This window comes from Lissotriton vulgaris, chromosome 3_1 (assembly GCF_964263255.1).
Source record: "Lissotriton vulgaris chromosome 3_1, aLisVul1.2, whole genome shotgun sequence".
Classification (NCBI taxonomy): Eukaryota; Metazoa; Chordata; class Amphibia; order Caudata; family Salamandridae; genus Lissotriton; species Lissotriton vulgaris.
In genome coordinates, this window is record NC_141689.1 from 92,638,538 (window position 1) to 92,658,701 (window position 20,164).

The 20,164-nt window shown below is 50.6% G+C and overlaps 1 protein-coding gene across 1 annotated transcript in view; it reads left to right on the plus strand.

The window, feature by feature from the left end:
* The first annotated feature begins 1,666 nt into the window (after positions 1–1,666).
* ADAM33 (ADAM metallopeptidase domain 33) overlaps positions 1,667–20,164 on the plus strand; it is a 227,705-nt gene continuing 209,207 nt past the window's right edge. Inside the window, exon 1 of the mRNA XM_086962852.1 lies at positions 1,667–1,779. Within this exon, the coding sequence (XP_086818978.1) occupies positions 1,713–1,779 (67 nt within the window). The 5' untranslated portion in view covers positions 1,667–1,712. The remainder of the gene's footprint in view (positions 1,780–20,164) is intronic.

Consider the following 20,164-nt stretch of genomic DNA (forward strand, 5'->3'; position numbering starts at 1 on the left):
AACTGAATTCCTCCTCTTCTCCTCCTCACTCTCTCCTCCCCCGGTTCAATCATGGATGGATCAGATGAATCTACTCAACAATAAACCCATCATTGTCCACAGCGCAAAATCCCTTGGTGTCATTCTAGACAAAAATCTCAATCTAACTCCCCACATCAATTCTATTGCAAAATCTGCTCGCTACCAACTGCGCCTTCTTTTGGGAATACGTCACTTCTTCCCGGAGCAGGACCTTATAACCCTGGTGCAATCGCTGGTCCTCTCCAGACTAGACTACTGCAATTCTCTTCTTACTGGCCTCCCCAAATCTCACCTGTCCCCACATAAGTCTGTCTTCCATTCAGCAGCTCGTTTCATTTATGGGGCCAAAAGAAGCGATCACATCACACCGATGTTATCCACCCTCCGCTGGCTTCCCTTCGAGGCTAGAGCTATCTACAAGACCGCTTGTATAACCCTCAAAGCCTTGCACTCCTCCTCTCCCCGCTACCTGGCGAATAAACTGAAACTCTCTGGAGGCTCTAGACCTGCACGCAATGCGGAGAATCTACTGCTTGAACCTCCCACTTTCAAGAAGGAAAGAACAATGGCCCAATCCTTTTCAGGCAATGCAGTGAGAATCTGGAACTCGTTTCCGCCTCAGCTCCGGACCACCGCCTCCTCCCAGGCCTTCAAAAGGGCCCTCAAAGTTCTCCTCCTCCAGAGACACCTCCAAAAGTAATTCACGTCCTCTTGCTATTTGGAGGAAGACTTCCCACTACTGATATTTTCTACTTTCCATGACCATGGAAGTGCCTTCCCAGTGTTTGTCCTGTGGTTGGAGTGTCTGCCTTTTCGCAGCATTCTCCATGTTCTTGTGTTCGGTGCCCTTTTGTAACATGCACACACCACTTTGCCCTTGTAACACACGGTTGCTACCTCTCACATGTTTTTTCCTTTGATACCTGCACAAGTGCCACCTTGCCTACGTAACGCTTGTTCGTGTGCCTAGCATTTATTGCAGCATTATACCTCAAATTATACTCTGTTTTCTCTTATAACTACACACTTGTCACTTTCCTCTTGTGCACTTTTGACTACCTCATGTATTTTTGGCTGCTCACAATTTTTACTACCTCAAGTATTTTGTTTGCTCACAATTATCACTATTACCTTTACTACCTCATGTATTTTTGGTTGCTCACAATTTTTACTACTACCTCAAGTATTTTGTTTGCTCACAATTGTCACTTTTACCTTTACTACCTCATGTAATTTTGGTGGCTCACAATTTTTACTACCTCATGTATTTTGTTTGCTCACAATTGTCACTATTACCTTATGTAAGTAACGTATGCTTTTGTAATCTGCTCTTTTGTAATGTTTCTCATTATGTTTCATTTCTGTTCCTAATGTGAAGCGCTCTGACGCCTTCGGGTAAAGTCCGCGCTATATAAAAATGCATAAATAAAATTTCCAGGTCGGATTATTTAAAGTGAGTTACAGGGGACGCCTCGGTGGGAAAGGTCTGGACGCTCACGTGGTGGACGTGTGGCTGCTGGGGGTATGTTTTGCCTGCAGGGGCGTCTGTTTGCTGTGTTTGTGCAGGGCTTGCCTCTGCTTGCCTCCCCCTCCCCCGCCCCGCCCCGCCCCCTCGCGGCTCGGGGGCGACCAGAAATGACTTCCACCGAGAGTGCAGCAGCCAGGTAGCCCCGGAGCCCGCCCCTGCTACCATGAGCGCCCTGTGTCTCCTGGCCATGGGGGTCCTGTGCTGGCCACAGCTGCGGAGCCCGGTGGCAGGTAAGAGGGGCGTATGGGGCCCCCAGATCAGACTGTGTCCAGCCCAAACCGTGCGGCCGTTCCTCCTAATACCAGAGCACAGAAATGGTTTACCCCTTTCCTATGTGGCACGAGTACTACTACCTTTATTCTTGTGCCTGTAGTTTAAATGTTCTGATCTAAATGCAGAACTACAAGTACCAGAATGCTAATCAAAAACCAAGACCACGTTATGGCTCCAAGTTTACTACTTTCATGCTTCTAAGCGTTATTTATGCATTTCCTCTTTTAAAAATCATACTTCGACTTCTGCTGATTAGATATTTGTCTTTTTTGGTCTAGTTTTATTTATAAAAATAGTCTTTCTTTTTCTACACTGTGGAGTCTTTTTGTTGTCGTTGTTTTCTCTGTGTTACTGTGTATTGTGTGCACACATATTTGTCTTTTAAGTTGAGCCTGACTGCTCTGTCAGGGTGAGCACCGGTTAATTTAAAGCCTGCTTCTGATTTACCCTGACTAGGACGGTGGTTCCTGTAACAGGGTGCCTACCTCTGCAGACCAAAAACCCTATTTCTAATAACTGCAACCCCAAAATGCAAAGAAAAAACCCGAAGTGGCCGAGCTACTCACGCACGGCGCGGCCCTGGGATAAACTAGAACTCTGGATCTGTCTGTCAGTCATCGGGATAGGTTGAGGTTTTATGGGTTGCCTGGTCTTCTATTCCTTCATTTATTACCCATCTCCTATCCAGCGCGTGTATCTCCCTCGTGCGTTGCTTAGCAACGTTTTTCATTCACTCTCTAAGCGCCCACTTGTCACCGCCTCTCTTCTCCCTGCTACAGGACACATGTTTGCTGTCCACGTGCATTATCTACAGTGTTTTGTTAATATTTAACTTTTAATCTACAGAGGCGCATCTGTCAAGCGGCCCTGTGTCAAGTGTGACCCACTCACGCAGCCTTGGCCTTTGAATCACCTGCCCTTACAGTATTGGAGTCCTTTTGAACTCGTACATCTATGCAAAGTGCGAAAACTACAAGTCCCAGAATGCTATATGTTGGTAGTTTTTACGTGTGTTGTCTGCGGGACGCTCTACTGTAGACCATTAGCATCACAAGCGCATTCTAGATTTTAGAAGACAGGTGAAAATCAATCTATTCTATTCTTAGTAGCACTCTTACTAGCGTGTAACCAGCGCTTAGATACCCAGCTAAGGGCGAGTAGCGCTATTCAACAGTTATGGTGCTGACGAGGTCAGTACTGTTGGCTACAAACTTAAGGAAGAATCGGTGCCACACGTGGCGGCCAGCTCGCTTATGTAACCTGGCTATCTCCCCGAAGTGTCTGACACATGCACGTGCTTTTTTTTCGGGGCGGGGGGTTGGGGGGTTATTTACCATTCAAATGTACTTGTGGTGGTGAGCTCTCACTTGCACCAGTATCCCTGCGCTGGTTTCTTTAAAATGCATAAGTAAAGACAGATTTACAAGCCCCTTGCGCCTGTTTTGCGCCGCCGTTGCGTCACTTTTGTGATGCGGCGGCGCAAAAGATGCGCCATGGTGCGGGCTATTTACAAAGTGACGCATCTGGGAAATGCGTCACGTTGTAAAGCCCTGCGCCTTAAGGAGGCGTTCCGGTGCAGGGGGGGCGTTCCGGCGAAGGAACGCCTCCTAAAAGTGGCTGAGTGAAATCTACAAGAGTTCACTCAGTCACTTTTAGGCCAATGCTACGTCAAAACCCTGCGCCTGCTTGAAGCAGGCGTAAGACTTGACGCAGCATTAGTAGAATGGGCCCCCCAGAGCATTGCTGGAGCTGCGTCGCGCTTGCGACGCCACTTCAGCAATGCGACACTTTTACGGCACAGATGCGTGACGCATCTGTGCCGTTTTTGACCCATGGTGCGCCGCATTGTAAATGCAGCGCATCATGGGTGGCGGAGGTATGGCGCACAATTACTAGCGTATCCCTGCTAATTTGCAGGGATGCGCCAGTAATTGTAAATATGCCCCAAAAAATCTCCCAAAGGAACACATTTCTTTTGCGCCATTTTGCTGACTGAACAGGAGCAAACCAAGTTTAAAGCAAGGGAAACTGAATCTGCAATATTTGTGATATGCAAAATGAGTGGAACTGATGCAGTTGTGTTCACTTTTCAAATACGACAGCTAAACCTAATTTTGAGGGGAAAAGCAGTTCGGTGCTCTTGTTTAAGTTAAGGTCACCCGAAAATAAGGAGGAACTTAAACATTTCCTCACACCACAAATTCATTTAAACCAAAATCATTTCGTTTTTCGTTTCACAGTCTATTTCTATTTGTATCCTTTATTACAAAAACACAAACTAGAGAGAAACAGATAATTCAGGGGAAACTCGTACCAGTTCAACACATTGTTTTAGGGTGTTATTTTTGTCAAAATATGGACATGTTCGTTAAAACAGGGGGCGATTGAATAATGGAATTTTAAGCTGTTACACGACACTGCAAAGCATTTATAGCCTCTTCAATGCGCTTCTAATCCTTGCCAGCATTTGGAAAGGGGGACTAGGAAACGATGCAAATGACTTTAAGATCACACAATGTGGCGAAATTGAGACGCCAGGATCACTTCAGTGCACCCCGAGCACCATAACACATGGGGTTCCTCCCATGCTGATTAACAGTCACTCAGACTGTTCGCCCAGATGTAATTAAACGTTGACCTTTGAGGCATGTTTTTGAATGGGGTTCTTTCGTAGCTCGCCTGCTAGCGCAGCTCTGTACAGCTGTGTCTTCAAGGCCATAAAAGATTATGTCTCTAACTTCCGGGCGACCAAGGAATGGGGGTGCAAAGCTAAGGGGAGATCCTAGGCCAGGAAGAAGCATTTGTAGAAGAGCACCCCCTCCTCTGTGCACCCCAAGAGGCATGACCTCCCTTGAGGGCTGTCCATTGGATCTGAGAGAGGACCCTGCTGGACCCAAGGAGACCTTGTGCTTGAAGGAGCGGCACAGCTGGAGGTCACCCACAGTCTGCACCTGCACTGGGAACACTCAAATGAAGAGGGCACCAGCGCCATCTTGGGACAGCCAGTGGAAGGATGCGTAGATGGTTGGAACTGGACCTTGACCATTCCACCCAATCTCCACGTTGCCCAACTGGCTGACTTCAAGAACCTGTGATCTGTGCTGTCCTAGGTCAGCTGAATCCCTGGTCTCTTGACTGACACAGGACAGACAGACAGCTATCCTGAGTCTGCTGAATCCCTGGTGCCTTGACTGACACAGGACAGACAGACAGCTGTCCTAGGTCTGCTGAATCCCTGGTGCCTTAACTGACACAGGACAGACAGACAGCTGTCCTAGGTCGGCTGAATCCCTGGTGCCTTAACTGACACAGGACAGACAGACAGCTGTCCTAGGTCTGCTGAATCCCTGGTGCCTTAACTGACACAGGACAGACAGACAGCTGTCCTAGGTCGGCTGAATCCCTGGTGCCTTAACTGACACAGGACAGACAGACAGCTGTCCTAGGTTTGCTGAATCCCTGGTGCCTTGATTGACATAGGACCGACAGACAGCTGTCCTAGGTCTGCTGAATCCCTGTTGCCTTAACTGACACAGGACAGACAGACAGCTGTCCTAGGTCTGCTGAATCCCTGTTGCCTTGACTGACACAGAACAGACAGACAGATGTCCTAGGTCTGCTAAATCCCTGTTGCCTTGACTGACACAGGACAGACAGACAGCTGTCCTAGGTCTGCTAAATCCCTGGTGCCTTGACTGACACAGGACAGACAAACAGCTGTCCTAGGTCTGCTAAATCCCTGGTGCCTTGACTGACACAGGACAGACAGACAGCTGTCCTAGGTCTGCTGAATCCCTGGTGCCTTGACTGACACAGGACAGACAGACAGCTGTCCTAGGTCTGCTGAATCCCTGGTGCCTTGACTGACAAAGGACAGACAGCTGTCCTAGGTCTGCTGAATCCCTGGTGCCTTGACTGACACAGGACAGACAGACAGCTGTCCTAGGTCTGCTGAATCCCTGGTACCTTGATTGACGCAGGAGAGACAGACAGCTGTCCTAGGTCTGCTGAATCCCTGGTACCTTGATTGACACAGGACCGACAGACAGCTGTCCTAGGTCTGCCGAATCCCTGTTGCCTTGACTGACAAAGGACAGACAGACAGCTGTCCTAGGTCTGCCGAATCCTTGTTGCCTTGACTGACACAGGACAGACTGACAGCTGTCCTAGGTCTGCTGAATCCCTGTTGCCTTGACTGACACAGGGCAGACAGACAGCTGTCCTAGGTCTGCTAAATCCCTGTTGCTTTGACTGACACAGGACCGACAGACAGACAGCTGTCCTAGGTCTGCTAAATCCCTGTTGCCTTGACTGACACAGGACCGACAGACAGACAGACAGCTGTCCTAGGTCTGCCGAACCCTGGTTCCTTGATTGACATAGGACCGACAGACAGCTGTCCTAGGTCTGCTGAATCCCTGTTGCCTTAACTGACACAGGACAGACAGACAGCTGTCCTAGGTCTGCTGAATCCCTGGTGCCTTGATTGACATAGGACCGACAGACAGCTGTCCTAGGTCTGCTGAATCCCTGTTGCCTTAACTGACACAGGACAGACTGACAAGCTGTCCTAGGTCTGCTGAATCCCTGTTGCCTTGACTGACACAGGACAGACAGACAGCTGTCCTAGGTCTGCTGAATCCCTGTTGCCTTCACTGACACAGGACAGACTGACAAGCTTTCCTAGGTCTGCTGAATCCCTGGTGCCTTGACTGACACAGGACAGACAGCTGTCCTAGGTCTGCTGAATCCCTGTTGCCTTGACTGACACAGGACAGACAGAAAGCTGTCCTAGGTCTGCTGAATCCCTGGTGTCTTGACTGACACAGGACAGACAGCTGTCCTAGGTCTGCTGAATCCCTGTTGCCTTGACTGACACAGGACAGACAGCAGTCCTAGGTCTGCTGAATCCCTGTTGCCTTGACTGACACAGGACAGACAGCAGTCCTAGGTCTGCTGAATCCCTGTTGCCTTGACTGACACAGGACAGACCGCAGTCCTAGGTCTGCTGAATCCCTGTTGCCTTGACTGACACAGGACAGACAGCAGTCCTAGGTCTGCTGAATCCCTGTTGCCTTGACTGACACAGGACTGACAGCTGTCCTAGGTCTGCTGAATCCCTGTGTAAGTAAAAAAAAAAAATAAGTACCTTATTGCCGCAGTGTCTCTTCTCTGCCTCAGGACTTAACAGGAACCAGGCTCCCCTGACCAATCGCAGTGCTGCAATGCTGAGTCATCCAAATCCAGCAGACCTACCATAAGGACCAGGATCTTTGTGACCACCCTTTGTGCTTGTTTGAATGAGACAGAGAAGTGTCAATGGGTTCACTAAAGCACAAATGTGAGGTTCTTCTGATGGGTACCGTTTGATAGGGATTCAGCAAATCCAATAATGCGACGGACTTACTTTTTTCTACAGGGAGCAGCAGCAATCATTTCCAAGATCCGCATTTTAAAGTGTACGTTCTGCACAGGCTAGATGCCCTTTTCCTTCCTGCGAGGATATGTAATTCAGAAATTAGTTTGGAGATCAGGAATCTGGTTGAACGTTCCCTGCTAGGCCCCTCCAATGGAGCGGATCAGATGGTCATAGTCTGAGTAGACTGTTTCTCATCACTGCATGCTGCCCTCTTTGTTACTTTCGGTCAAGACGCAAGATGAGTTCCAATCTCAGGAGACCCTGAGAAGAAGTCACTTAGATGCCTCAGAATCACTGCTTCAACTGCCCACTGATCGGAAACGCAGTCTGCCCACAGGCCCAGACCACTGGCATGTGAGCACCCACCACTGGCCTCCATCCTACGCATACTTACAAACAATGAGACTTTACAGGCGGAGAGGAGCAGGCCAGCAGCAAAACCTTTGCTGGAACCATCTTGGAACCATGTACGCGTGCTAATTTTAAGATGGGCCCAAAGAAACAAGAATTTCACATTTGAATTTCCCACAAAGGCTCCGTAAGCCTTTTGTGCTCCTCCTCCTACGAATCAACAGATTTTCCATCTTTAAAGGGGCATCTTTAGTGCAGCACTCCGTTGACTAGTTACTAAGTGGCATGTGTCTTAGTGTGGCATCCATAAGTAAAAATGAAATGGCCATGTATCCCCCAAAATGGACTTTTAGAAAAATCTATCTTAAAGCTATCCAAGTTGGTTAATGAAGCCAAAGTCAGATACCTGCTTTAAAGTTTCTCCAGAACTATTGAGCATTAGATATCAATTGATAAGACGGTATCAGACTAAAAATATCATCATCCAAGTAGAGCAAATTACAGAGAAGTTTATGTCCAAAAAGATATATACAGGTGAAAGAATTAAGCAATGCCAGATAAAGGGGGGTTTTCATTTTAATCCTTCTAGGTGACAGTTGCCTAAAGCCAGTCTGATAATTATATTGATGTATATATTTGATATATGCATATGTGTATATTTCATATATTGGATACTGGTTGGATCTCCAACTGGAGGGCATGCAGTATTAATATAGCCCACTGCACACGGCCATACCTTTTATTAAAGGCCCTGGCCCTGGACCTGAGCTCCAGGCCTGAGCCACAGGTGAGGACCTATAACAAGGTAGAAGGCTTTTTATTACCGGCACAGGCCAAGGTAGAAGGGCTGTTAGAACATTCTACCCTCAGTGGGTGGAATTTTCTAAGTGAAAAAGGGAGAAAAAGAAAGAAAACATTGGAATGTTGGACAGACCGCTTATCCCAGCTATTATAAGCCCTGCAAAGACAACAAGGTGATGGATGGAATGCTTGAATTATTCTTAGGCACTGGCAGTGGCTCGGGCTGCTTCCCAATCCATCGTTTTTTGCCCAGCATGCCACTTCAGTTTAAACCCAGTCATGTGCAAATCAGTTTTGATCATTTTGTGCAAATAGAGAACAGTGCAAGGAAACAAAATGTGCATGGGTGGTCAGGCCGGACAATGTAATAAAAGGGAGGAATAACGAGTCTCAAGATTTCCTCAGCCTATATTCATGTGAATTTAGCCAAGAGGATTGATTTGACTTGTTTTTTGAAGGATGCCGTAGATGAGAAGTCTGGTTTCTGGAGGGAGGGCATTCCAGATCCTGGGTGCCATCCCTGAGAAGGAGCGTTTATATGTTTTTTTTCTTGTGGAATCTTTGTGGTTTCAAAAGGAGAATTTCTGCGCTTCTTTTGGCTCTTGAGCCCCCTGAAATTGTTAATTTCTGGGCGAGGTAACCGGGCGAATTGTGGTGTAAGGCCTTATGTGTAATGCATGCGATTTTCAGGAGTATTCTGGATTCGTATGGTAGCCAATTCAGGGATTTGAAGTCGGGAGAGATGTGTGAGCGTTTTTTTGATCCAGTGACGAGTCTCGCTGCATCATTAATAGGGGCTCTTAGGAGTGGACTTGTCGATAAGGGGAGGCCGCAGAGGGCGACACTTCCATAATCAACCCAAGGGATAACAAGGGCTTGGACTGCAGTCTTAAAGTCATTAGCTGGGAGGAAGGGTTTCAGCTTCCTCAAGGTATTGATTTGGAAATTAGCTCCCTTCGTTGCATTGCTGTTATGATGTTGCATATTGAGATTGTGGTCGAGGGTTATACCTAAAGATTTTGCTGAATCCACGATGATGGGTTGAACGTTGAGTGCAGTGAGATGTTTAAGCCAATCCTGAGCGATGGGGACTTTGGAGGGAGGTGCTATTAGGAGGAATTCTGTTTTTAGAGCATTAAGTTTGAGATGGATCTCGGCCAGCCATGTCTGTGTGTTCTTAAGCGTTGAGTAGTTTGATGTCGGAATGCTTGATTTAATCTCAGCCACTGACATGAACTCAGGCCACATCCTAATCTATTGTTTTTCTCCCACCATGTCACCCAGTTTAGACCCAGCCATATGCAAATCAGTCTTGACCCTGCTCCTCATGGGAACAGTCCAGCCTGAACTACTAGGCCAAGTCCTCCCCGAACCATATATTTGTCTTCAATGAAGCGCCCAACATTCCACTGTTCTCATTAACATATAAGAATGAGCCACACAAATTACACTCTTTCTAGGATCTCCTTAACCTTTGGGGTTTTCCTTGTGTACCGTACTGGCTCATCTGACTATCTTTGTCAACATTATTTTTAGCTATGGCTCCTTTTATCTTTTTATGTATAATAAAACAGTTTTTTTCTCTCATTACAATTGACTGTAGATCCAATAGTAACCGAGGGTCAACTAATGAATCATCCGGTCACTTAAGTGACTCTGCAAACTAAATCTTTCAGCTATCTATCTTTCCTTTATGGCCTTCTTCTCATGCAGCACAATACCCGTTGGCATAAATGGCGGGTAGCAATCACTGTATACTTTGTTAAACTCATCAGATCTGAATTGGCTGCTGTAACCTTTTCAAATTCTCAGCTTCTATAGAGGTTCCAGCAGAGAAGTCTTCCTAGAATTGTATTTCCAAATAGAAATTTCAACAGAACTTTTAAAAGAAAGTCGTCCAACAAAAAAGAACAGTTCTCCTTTTTATCTTTTTTTCCCACTTGGGGCATCATTTTTCTCTTGGAGTGAGTGTAATACAATCTCTAAGCCTTGGATCAAACGCTGCACGGTGACTTTCAAGCATGCTCATATAAGCGTGGTATTGCTGTATATAAGAACTAATCTGCAACTGTGAGAAATAATGCATTCCCAAGAGGTAAGTAGGCGGTAGTGTAAGTATCAGCTAAACAGCAGGGGCGCCAACATTCAGCCCAACCGTATTCCATTGCTCTCTCCACCTTTCCTTATAGTGTCCCCCACATGTTTCATTATGACACTAAGAGTGCAATTGTAACTGCATGATTATGTGAAGAAGTCCTAGGTCCATCCCTCTTACTGAGCTTCTCCCAGAGTATCGGGTAGTCAACCCGACAAAGCGGCACTATAGAACACTCACTCCAACTGTTTATCCCCTTCTGTGTTAATTGAATAGGATGGTACATTGCTCCCCGTAGAGTGAGAGTGGAGAGGTCTGGTGCAGCGGCCAGGGCAGCAGACTTCGGAGCACAGGGTTCACGGTTCGATCCTCTGCTCCCGCGCACTGCTCAGCACCATGTGACTCTGGGCAATAGATCCTCTGCTTCCCATCTTTGCAAGAAACCTCAAAACCTGGCTCTTCGACAGACCCCCTCCTTGATGGAATGGAACCTGCACCCCCCCCACCCCTAGCGCCTTGAGTCCCTTACGGGTGAGTAGTTGCGCTTTAACAAACTCCTGATTGATTGATTGATCGGCTCCCGCGCACTGCTCAGCACCATGTGACTCTGGGCAATAGCTCGCTTAATTTCCACGACGGCAACCAGCGCTGCGAGACCCGTAAGGGTGAGTAGTTTGCGCTTTACAAATACAGATTGACATTTCCTTTTTTTTACCATTTCTTGAACCCGGCTTGCTCTCCAGGCATCAGGTTTAGAATATAAGCCGATTCTGTGTGTCTTACCAGGAGAAGCCTTGTAATGATGTTACTGCAGAGTCCAGTTGGGTGTTTAATCCGTATGCTGCTGGATCATCCCAGTCACTTAGTTTAACATAAAGATGATAATCCTTGGCATCCAGGATTGTACCAGCCATAAATTCTGAGTCAAAAATGAGGGTGAGAAGATGTTCCCACCACCTTGGGGCTGTCTTATGCAAGGTGCCATCATGTCTGTAGCGCCAGGACATTCTTGGGAGTAGCTGCGCGCTGTATAAATCTTCATAACATAACATACTAAAGAAGTTATCTTAATGGCATGCAGTTAACTCATTCCATTTACAACGTAGTAGCAGACCATGTTCTCTCAGGCCACATAGGACAAATGAGGAATATTCAGATTATGCTCCTAAACTAAGTGCTTAATTTAGACTTTTGTGATGGAGTACCCGTCTGCTGAACTCTAAGTCGGATCCTAAATTTGGAACAAAGTGCATATTCTGGTACCCGCCAACACAACATCTGGGATTTCTACCGTCCCATTTATTTTCTGTTTGATGTTCCATCAGCTGCAACAGTCCAAAATTGCTTTGTATTATAATCTTAAGCCTGAGCTACAGACCCCTTTGGCTGTCTCGCAAATGTCATATAGATAAATAAAAAAATGCATTATACACGCTGACAGCAGCTTATTTACAAGCCCCATGTGCTGCCGGTGAGTCATTCGCACAGTGCACCTGCCCATATTTACAAGGCCTCGGAAATCCACCCTGCGTGGCTTTTCAGGGCCTTGTAAATACGGCCCCTTTTCACATGCCACTTTGTGTGAAAGTGGTGTTCCATGGGTGTTGCTGTGGTTGTTCCCATACAACACCCATGGATTCTGCAGCATTCCTAGATTTACAACTTTTGGACCTGACTAGCCGTAGCAGGCACTGGGCATTTACCCAGTGTTATTGTTATTGTTATTTGTATAGCGCATGGCTACCCGGGAGCATCCCAGCGCTGTGTAGATACGAGTGGACGGTCTTCAGTTGTTTGCATAATTTCAGGTAGTTAGGTTCACTCCATAGATGCAGTGGAAGGGTATTCCATAGTCTGGAGGCGTTCAGTGAGAAGAGCCTGCCCCCGCTTCTGGCCTTCTTAGTCCTGGGAATAGTCGCTAGGTGGAGTTCATTCGAGCGGAGTGCCCTATTTGCTCTGTACTGTCGAATCATTGCCCTGTTGATTGGTGGCCCATGATCGTTGATGGACTTGTGTGCTATGCAAAGGGCGTTGAAATTTACTCTGCTGCACAGGGAGCCAGTGGAGTGAGCGCAGTGCCGGTCTTGCTGAGCAACGAGTGATGGTATCAGTAAACAACCTTGCAGCACAGTTCTGAATGACCTGTATGACCTGCAGTTTTGAGATGATCTCCTTAGGGGCCCCTAGGTAAAGAGCATTGCCATAGTCCAATCTGGATAGGATGAGGGCCTGGGTGACTAATCTTTTAGTGAGGGGGGGGTAAGAGAGGGAGGACCTTACAAATGATTCGGAGAAGGCCGTAGCATGAGGCAGCTGTCTTTCTTGCCTGGGTTTTAAAGGTGAGGTACTGGTCTAGCCATATTCCTAGACTTTTTAGGGCTCGCCTGCTGATGCGCTTCTGCGCATCGCTGCCGAAGCTCTATTACGGCTTATCCAGTGTTGATCCACCACTGGCGATTCCACTGGCGATTTCTTCAAGTGCATGTGCTTTTTAGGTCATTGCGCAAGCGCAAGCCCTAAAAAGCGCGTGCACAATGCCACCAGCCCCCTGCCTGCCTGCCTCGCATTACCAGATCAAAGGCAGCCCAGCCCCCCTCCCACAAGCTTCTCAGCGTGTGCTCTGCCTCAGGCCTGCATTTCTCCTCCCCTCGGGCAAACAGATAGCCGCAATAACACCCTCCCTGCTCAGCTTTTTTTTCTCAATTTCTCCCCGTCTACACTTCCCATTAGGAGCCCTTCCTCCCCCCAGATAATCTATCTCCATAAGAGATAAGCAGCTCTTCCACCATCTCAAACCCGTATTAGTGCTCCTCACTATGCATGTTTTTACTTAGAAAATCAGCACAATGCAGCAGTGTGACATCAAGCCAGGTTCATCGACATCACTGCAAAAGTAAAGTTTTTATTCCCCATTTCCTCTTCAAGAAAGTGACTGCGCATCAGCCTCTACGGATCAGAAAGCGGAGCCCCTCCACTGACCGGGCTGCGAGTCAAATGGCCATGTTTCACAAATTATGGTTTTCGTGGTCTTATTCTGGAGTAGCCCTGTTGGCAAGAGAGGAAAGAGCAAGGCTCTGACAGTCAGTCCTCCTCTGCTTCATAGTATGCCGCGCCACTATAGTAAGTTGAACAAGGGATATTATTTGACAGAAAGAGGCAACCTGCATCTATTCACGGAAATACATTGAGCAGTCTACATTTTTATTTTTTAAAGCTACATACAATGCACCATAACTATTCTAGGTCTACAAATGGAAATACATAACAAGCAATATTTTTATTTATTTTTGAAGAGGTGCATACTTAAAAAAATGATTACAAAAATTAAACATCAACTAGTAATTAAAAAACCTAGCAATTAAGATATGCCACGTCAAATAATAACTTTTGTCGCCAATTAATTATCATTGTCTGGAATGGATATGGTCACACCCTCACTCACCCTCAACCCCTCACCCTCACTCACCCTCACCCTCACCCTCACTCACCCTCAACCCCTCACCCTCACTCACCCTCACTCACCCACCCTCACTCACCCTCAACACCTCACCCTCACCCTCACTCACCCTCACTCACCCTCAACACCTCACCCTCACTCACCCTCAACCCCTCACCCTCACCCACCCTCACTCACCCTCACTCACCCTCAACCCCTCACCCTCAACCCCTCACCCACACCCTCACTCACCCTCAACACCTCACCCTCAACCCCTCCCTCACGCTCACCCACCCTCACCCTCACTCACCCTCAACACCTCACCCTCACTCACCCTCAACCCCTCACCCTCAACCCCTCACCCTCACCCTCACTCACCCTCAACCCCTCACCCTCAACCCCTCACCCTCACTCACCCTCAACACCTCACTCACCCCCACGCTCACCCTCACGCTCACCCACCCTCACCCTCAACACCTCACCCTCACTCACCCTCAACCCCTCACCCTCACTCACCCTCAACCCCTCACCCTCAACCCCTCACTCACCCTCACTCTCACTCATCCTCTATCACCCTCAACCCCTCACCCTCAACCTCTCACCCTCACTCACCCTCAACCCCTCACCCTCACTCACCCTCAACCCCTCACCCTCACTCACCCTCAGCCCCTCACCCTCAACCCCTCACCCTCACTCACCCTCACCCTCACCCTCACTCACCCTCAACCCCTCACCCTCACTCACCCTCACTCACCCACCCTCACTCACCCTCAACACCTCACCCTCACCCTCACCCTCACCCTCACTCACCCTCACTCACCCTCAACACCTCACCCTCACTCACCCTCAACCCCTCACCCTCACCCACCCTCACTCACCCTCACTCACCCTCAACCCCTCACCCTCAACCCCTCACCCACACCCTCACTCACCCTCAACACCTCACCCTCAACCCCTCCCTCACGCTCACCCACCCTCACCCTCACTCACCCTCAACACCTCACCCTCACTCACCCTCAACCCCTCACCCTCACTCACCCTCAACCCCTCACCCTCACCCTCACTCACCCTCAACCCCTCACCCTCACTCACCCTCAACTCCTCACCATCAACACCTCACTCACCCGCACGCTCACCCTCACGCTCACCCACCCTCACCCTCAACACCTCACCCTCACTCACCCTCAACCCCTCACCCTCACTCACCCTCAACCTCTCACCCTCACTCACCCTCAACCCCTCACCCTCACTCATCCTCAACCCCTCACCCTCACTCACCCTCAGCCCCTCACCCTCAACCCCTCACCCTCACTCACCCTCACCCTCACCCTCACTCACCCTCAACCCCTCACTCACCCTCACCCACCCTCACTCACCCTCAACACCTCACCCTCACCCTCACTCACCCTCAACCCCTCACCCTCACTCACCCTCAACTCCTCACCCTCAACACCTCACTCACCCTCAACCCCTCACCCTCACTCACCCTCAACCCCTCACCCTCACCCTCAACCCCTCACTCACCCTCACTCTCACTCATCCTCTATCACCCTCAACCCCTCACCCTCAACCCCTCACCCTCACTCACCCTCAACCCCTCACCCTCACTCACCCTCAACCCCTCACCCTCACTCACCCTCAGCCCCTCACCCTCAACCCCTCACCCTCACCCTCACTCACCCTCAACCCCTCACCCTCACTCACCCTCACCCACCCTCACTCACCCTCAACACCTCACCCTCACCCTCACTCACCCTCACTCACCCTCAACACCTCACCCTCACTCACCCTCAACCCCTCACCCTCACCCACCCTCACTCACCCTCACTCACCCTCAACCCCTCACCCTCAACCCCTCACCCACACCCTCACTCACCCTCAACACCTCACCCTCAACCCCTCCCTCACGCTCACCCACCCTCACCCACCCTCAACACCTCACCCTCACTCACCCTCAACCCCTCACCCTCGCTCACCCTCAACCCCTCACCCTCACTCACCCTCAACCCCTCACCCTCACTCACCCTCAACTCCTCACCCTCAACACCTCACTCACCCTCACGCTCACCCTCACGCTCACCCACCCTCACCCTCAACACCTCACCCTCACTCACCCTCAACCCCTCACCCTCACTCACCCTCAACCCCTCACCCTCAACCCCTCACTCACCCTCACTCTCACTCATCCTCTATCACCCTCAACCCCTCACCCTCACTCACCCTCAACCTCTCACCCTCACTCACCCTCAACCCCTCACCCTCACTCACCCTCACTCACCCTCAACCCCTCACCCTCAGCCCCTCACCCTCAGCCCCTCACCCTCAACCCCTCACCCTCACTCACCCTCACCCTCACCCTCAACCCCTCACCCTCACTCACCCTCACCCTCACCCTCACCCTCACCCTCACTCACCCTCAACACCTCACCCTCACTCACCCTCAACCCCTCACCCTCACCCACCCTCACTCACCCTCACTCACCCTCAACCCCTCACCCCCTCACCCCCTCACCCTCACTCACCCTCACCCTCACTCACCCTCACTCACCCTCAACCCCTCACCCTCACTCACCCACCCTCACTCACCCTCAACACCTCATCCTCACCCTCACTCACCCTCAACACCTCACCCTCACTCACCCTCAAACTCAACATACATACATACATACCCTCACTCACCCTCAACCACTCACCCTCACTCACCCTCAACCCCTCACCCTCACTCACCCTCACTCACCCTCAACACCTCACCCTCACCCTCACTCACCCTCACTCACCCGCACTCACCCTCACTCACCCTCACCCTCACTCACCCTCACCCTCACTCACCCTCACTCACCCTCAACCACTCTCACCCTCACTCACCCTCAACCCCTCACTCACCCTCAACCCCTCACCCTCACTCACCCTCAACCCCTCACCCTCACTCACCCTCACCCACCCTTAACCCCTCATCCTAACTCACCCTCACCCTCACTCACCCTCAACCCCTCACTCACCCTCACTCACCCTCACTCACCCTCAACCCCTCACCCTAACTCACCCTCACTCACCCTCACCCTCACCCTCACCCTCACCCTCACCCTCACCCTCACTCACCCTCACTCACCCTCACTCACCCTCACTCACCCTCAACCTCACTCACCCTCAACCCCTCACCCTCACTCACCCTCAACCTCACTCACCCTCAACCCCTCACCCTCACTCACCCTCAACACCTCACCCTCACCCTCACCCTCACTCAACCTCAACCCCTCACCCTCAATACCTCACCCTCACTCACCCTCACCCTCACCCAACCTCAACCCCTCACCCTCAATACCTCACCCTCACTCACCCTCACCCTCACTCACCCTCAACCCCTCACCCTCACTCACCCTCAACCCCTCACCATCACTCACCCTCACTCACCCTCACTCACCCTCACTCACCCTCACTCACCCTCACTCACCCTCACTCGCCCTCACACGCCCTCACTCACCCTCACTCACCCTCACTCACCCTCACCCTCACTCACCCTCACTCACCCTCAACCTCACTCACCCTCACCCACCCTCAACCCCTCACCCTCACTCACCCTCACCCTCACTCACCCTCAACCCCTCACCCTCACTCACCCTCAACCCCTCACCCTCACGCACCCTCACCCTCACTCACCCTCAACCCCTCACCCTCAATCCCTCACCCTCAATCCCTCACCCTCAATCCCTCACCCTCAATCCCTCACCCTCAGTCACCCTCACCCTCACTCACCCTCAACCCCTCACCCTCACTCACCCTCAACCCCCTCACCCTCACTCACCCTCAACCCCTCACCCTCACTCACCCTCACTCACCCTCACTCACCCTCACTCGCCCTCACTCACCCTCACTCACCCTCACCCTCACTCACCCTCAACACCTCACCCTCACTCACCCTCAATGCCTCACCCTCACTCACCCTCAACACCTCACCCTCAACCCCTCACTCACCCTCACTCTAACTCACCCTCACTCACCCTCAACACCTCACCCTCACTCACCCTCACCCACCCTCAACCCCTCACCCTAACTCACCCTCACCCTCACTCCCCCTCAACCCCTCACCCTCACTCCCCCTCAACCCCTCACCCTCACTCACCCTCAACCCCTCACCCTCACTCACCCTCAACCCCTCATCCTCACACTCACTCAACCTCACTCACCCTCAACCTCACTCACCCTCAACCTCACTCACCCTCACCCACCCTCAACCCCTCATCCTCACTCACCCTCACTCACCCTCACTCACCCTCACTCACCCTCAACCCCTCACCCTCACTCACCCTCAACCCCTCACCCTCACTCACCCTCAACCCCTCACCCTCACTCACCCTCAACCCCTCATCCTCACCCTCACTCACATTCACCCTCGCCCTCACTCACCCTCCCTCACCCTCACCCTCACTCACCCTCACTCACCCTCACTCACATTCACCCTCACTCACATTCACCCTCACCCTCACTCACCCTCACTCACCCTCACTCACCCTCACTCACCCTCACCCTCACCCTCACCCTCACTCACCCTCACTCTCAGCCTCACTCACCCTCACCCTCAACCCCTCACCCTCACTCACCCTCAACCTCACCCTCACTCACCCTCACCCTCACTCACCCTCAACCCCTCACCCTCAATCCCTCACCCTCACTCACCCTCACTCACCCTCAACCCCTCACCCTCACTCACCCTCAACCCCTCACCCTCACTCACCCTCAACCCCTCACCCTCACCATCACTCACCCTCACTCACCCTCACTCACTCACCCTCACTCACTCACCCTCACTCACTCACCCTCACTCACTCACCCTCACTCACTCACCCTCACTCACTCACTCACCCTCACTCACTCACCCTCACTCACTCACCCTCACTCACCCACCCTCACTCACCCTCACTCACCCTCACTTACCCTCACTCACCCTCACCCTCAACACCTCACCCTCACTCACCCTCAACCCCTCACCCTCACTCACCCTCACTCACCCTCAACCCCTCAGCCTCACCCTCACCCTCACTCACCCTCAACACCTCACCCTCAACCCCTCACCCTCACTCACCCTCAACCCCTCACCCTCAACCCCTCACTCACCCTCACTCTCACTCACCCTCACTCAACCTCAACCCCTCAGCCTCACCCTCACCCTCACCCACCCTCGACACCTCACCTCACCCTCACTCACACTCACTCACTCTCAACCCCTCACCCACCCTCACTCACCCTCAACACCTCACCCTCACTCACCCTCAACCCCTCACCCTCCCTCACCCTCAACCCCTCACCCTCTCTCACCCTCAACCCCTCACCCTCGACCCCTCCCCCTTAACCCCTCACCCTCACTCAGCCTCACTCACCCTCAACACCTCACCCTCACTCACCCTCAACACCTCACCCTCAACCCCTCACCCTCACCCTCACTCACCCTCACAACACATATTGTGTTACAATAGGTGTCACATTTGCAAAAGATAAAACTATTGGCATTGTAAATAACAAAGCTATTAATTCGCTATTTTCAAAACAAGACCATAAATAAAAAATGTGTCCTTTACAATACCAATAGCTCAAACTTTCCTAATGCGAGACCTATTGCATTGCTGTGCTTCTCTCCCCTGCTGCACTCTCCTGCTCTCTAGAGATGTGGCCTAACGACAAGAGCTGCCATCTAAGTCACGTAAATACAAAATATGTTGCATTCCAAATGCTATAGGTGTCACATTCGCAAAAGTTATAACTATTGGCATTGTAAATGACAAAGCCATCAATTTAGCAATTTTAAAAACCAACAAATAAATAACATATGTCATTTACAATATCAATAACTCCAACTTTTCTAATGCGAGACCTATTGCATTTCCAATGCTTGTTATTTCTGTTTTGGGTGAGGGCAATGATCCCATCGAGGAAGGCCCAAGGGAATTTATACAGAGGCTTTAATGGTCACCCAGTATCATGAGTTGAGTCTTCTCCCCGTTGAGTTTCAGGTGGGAGAGACTCATCCACTCTCCTACCTCATCCAGGCAGGGTAGGAGGCCCTTAGCTTGTTGGCAGGGGTGGCTCAGCGCTACGACCAATTGGGTATCGTCCACGTAAGTAACCACGTGTATTCCAAATGGAGATACTATAGCCACTAGTGGAGCCAAAATAGGCGTTAAAAAGGGTGGGACTCAGCGAGGAGCCCTGTGGGACTCCGCACCCTAATGGCATGGTTCGTGAGGT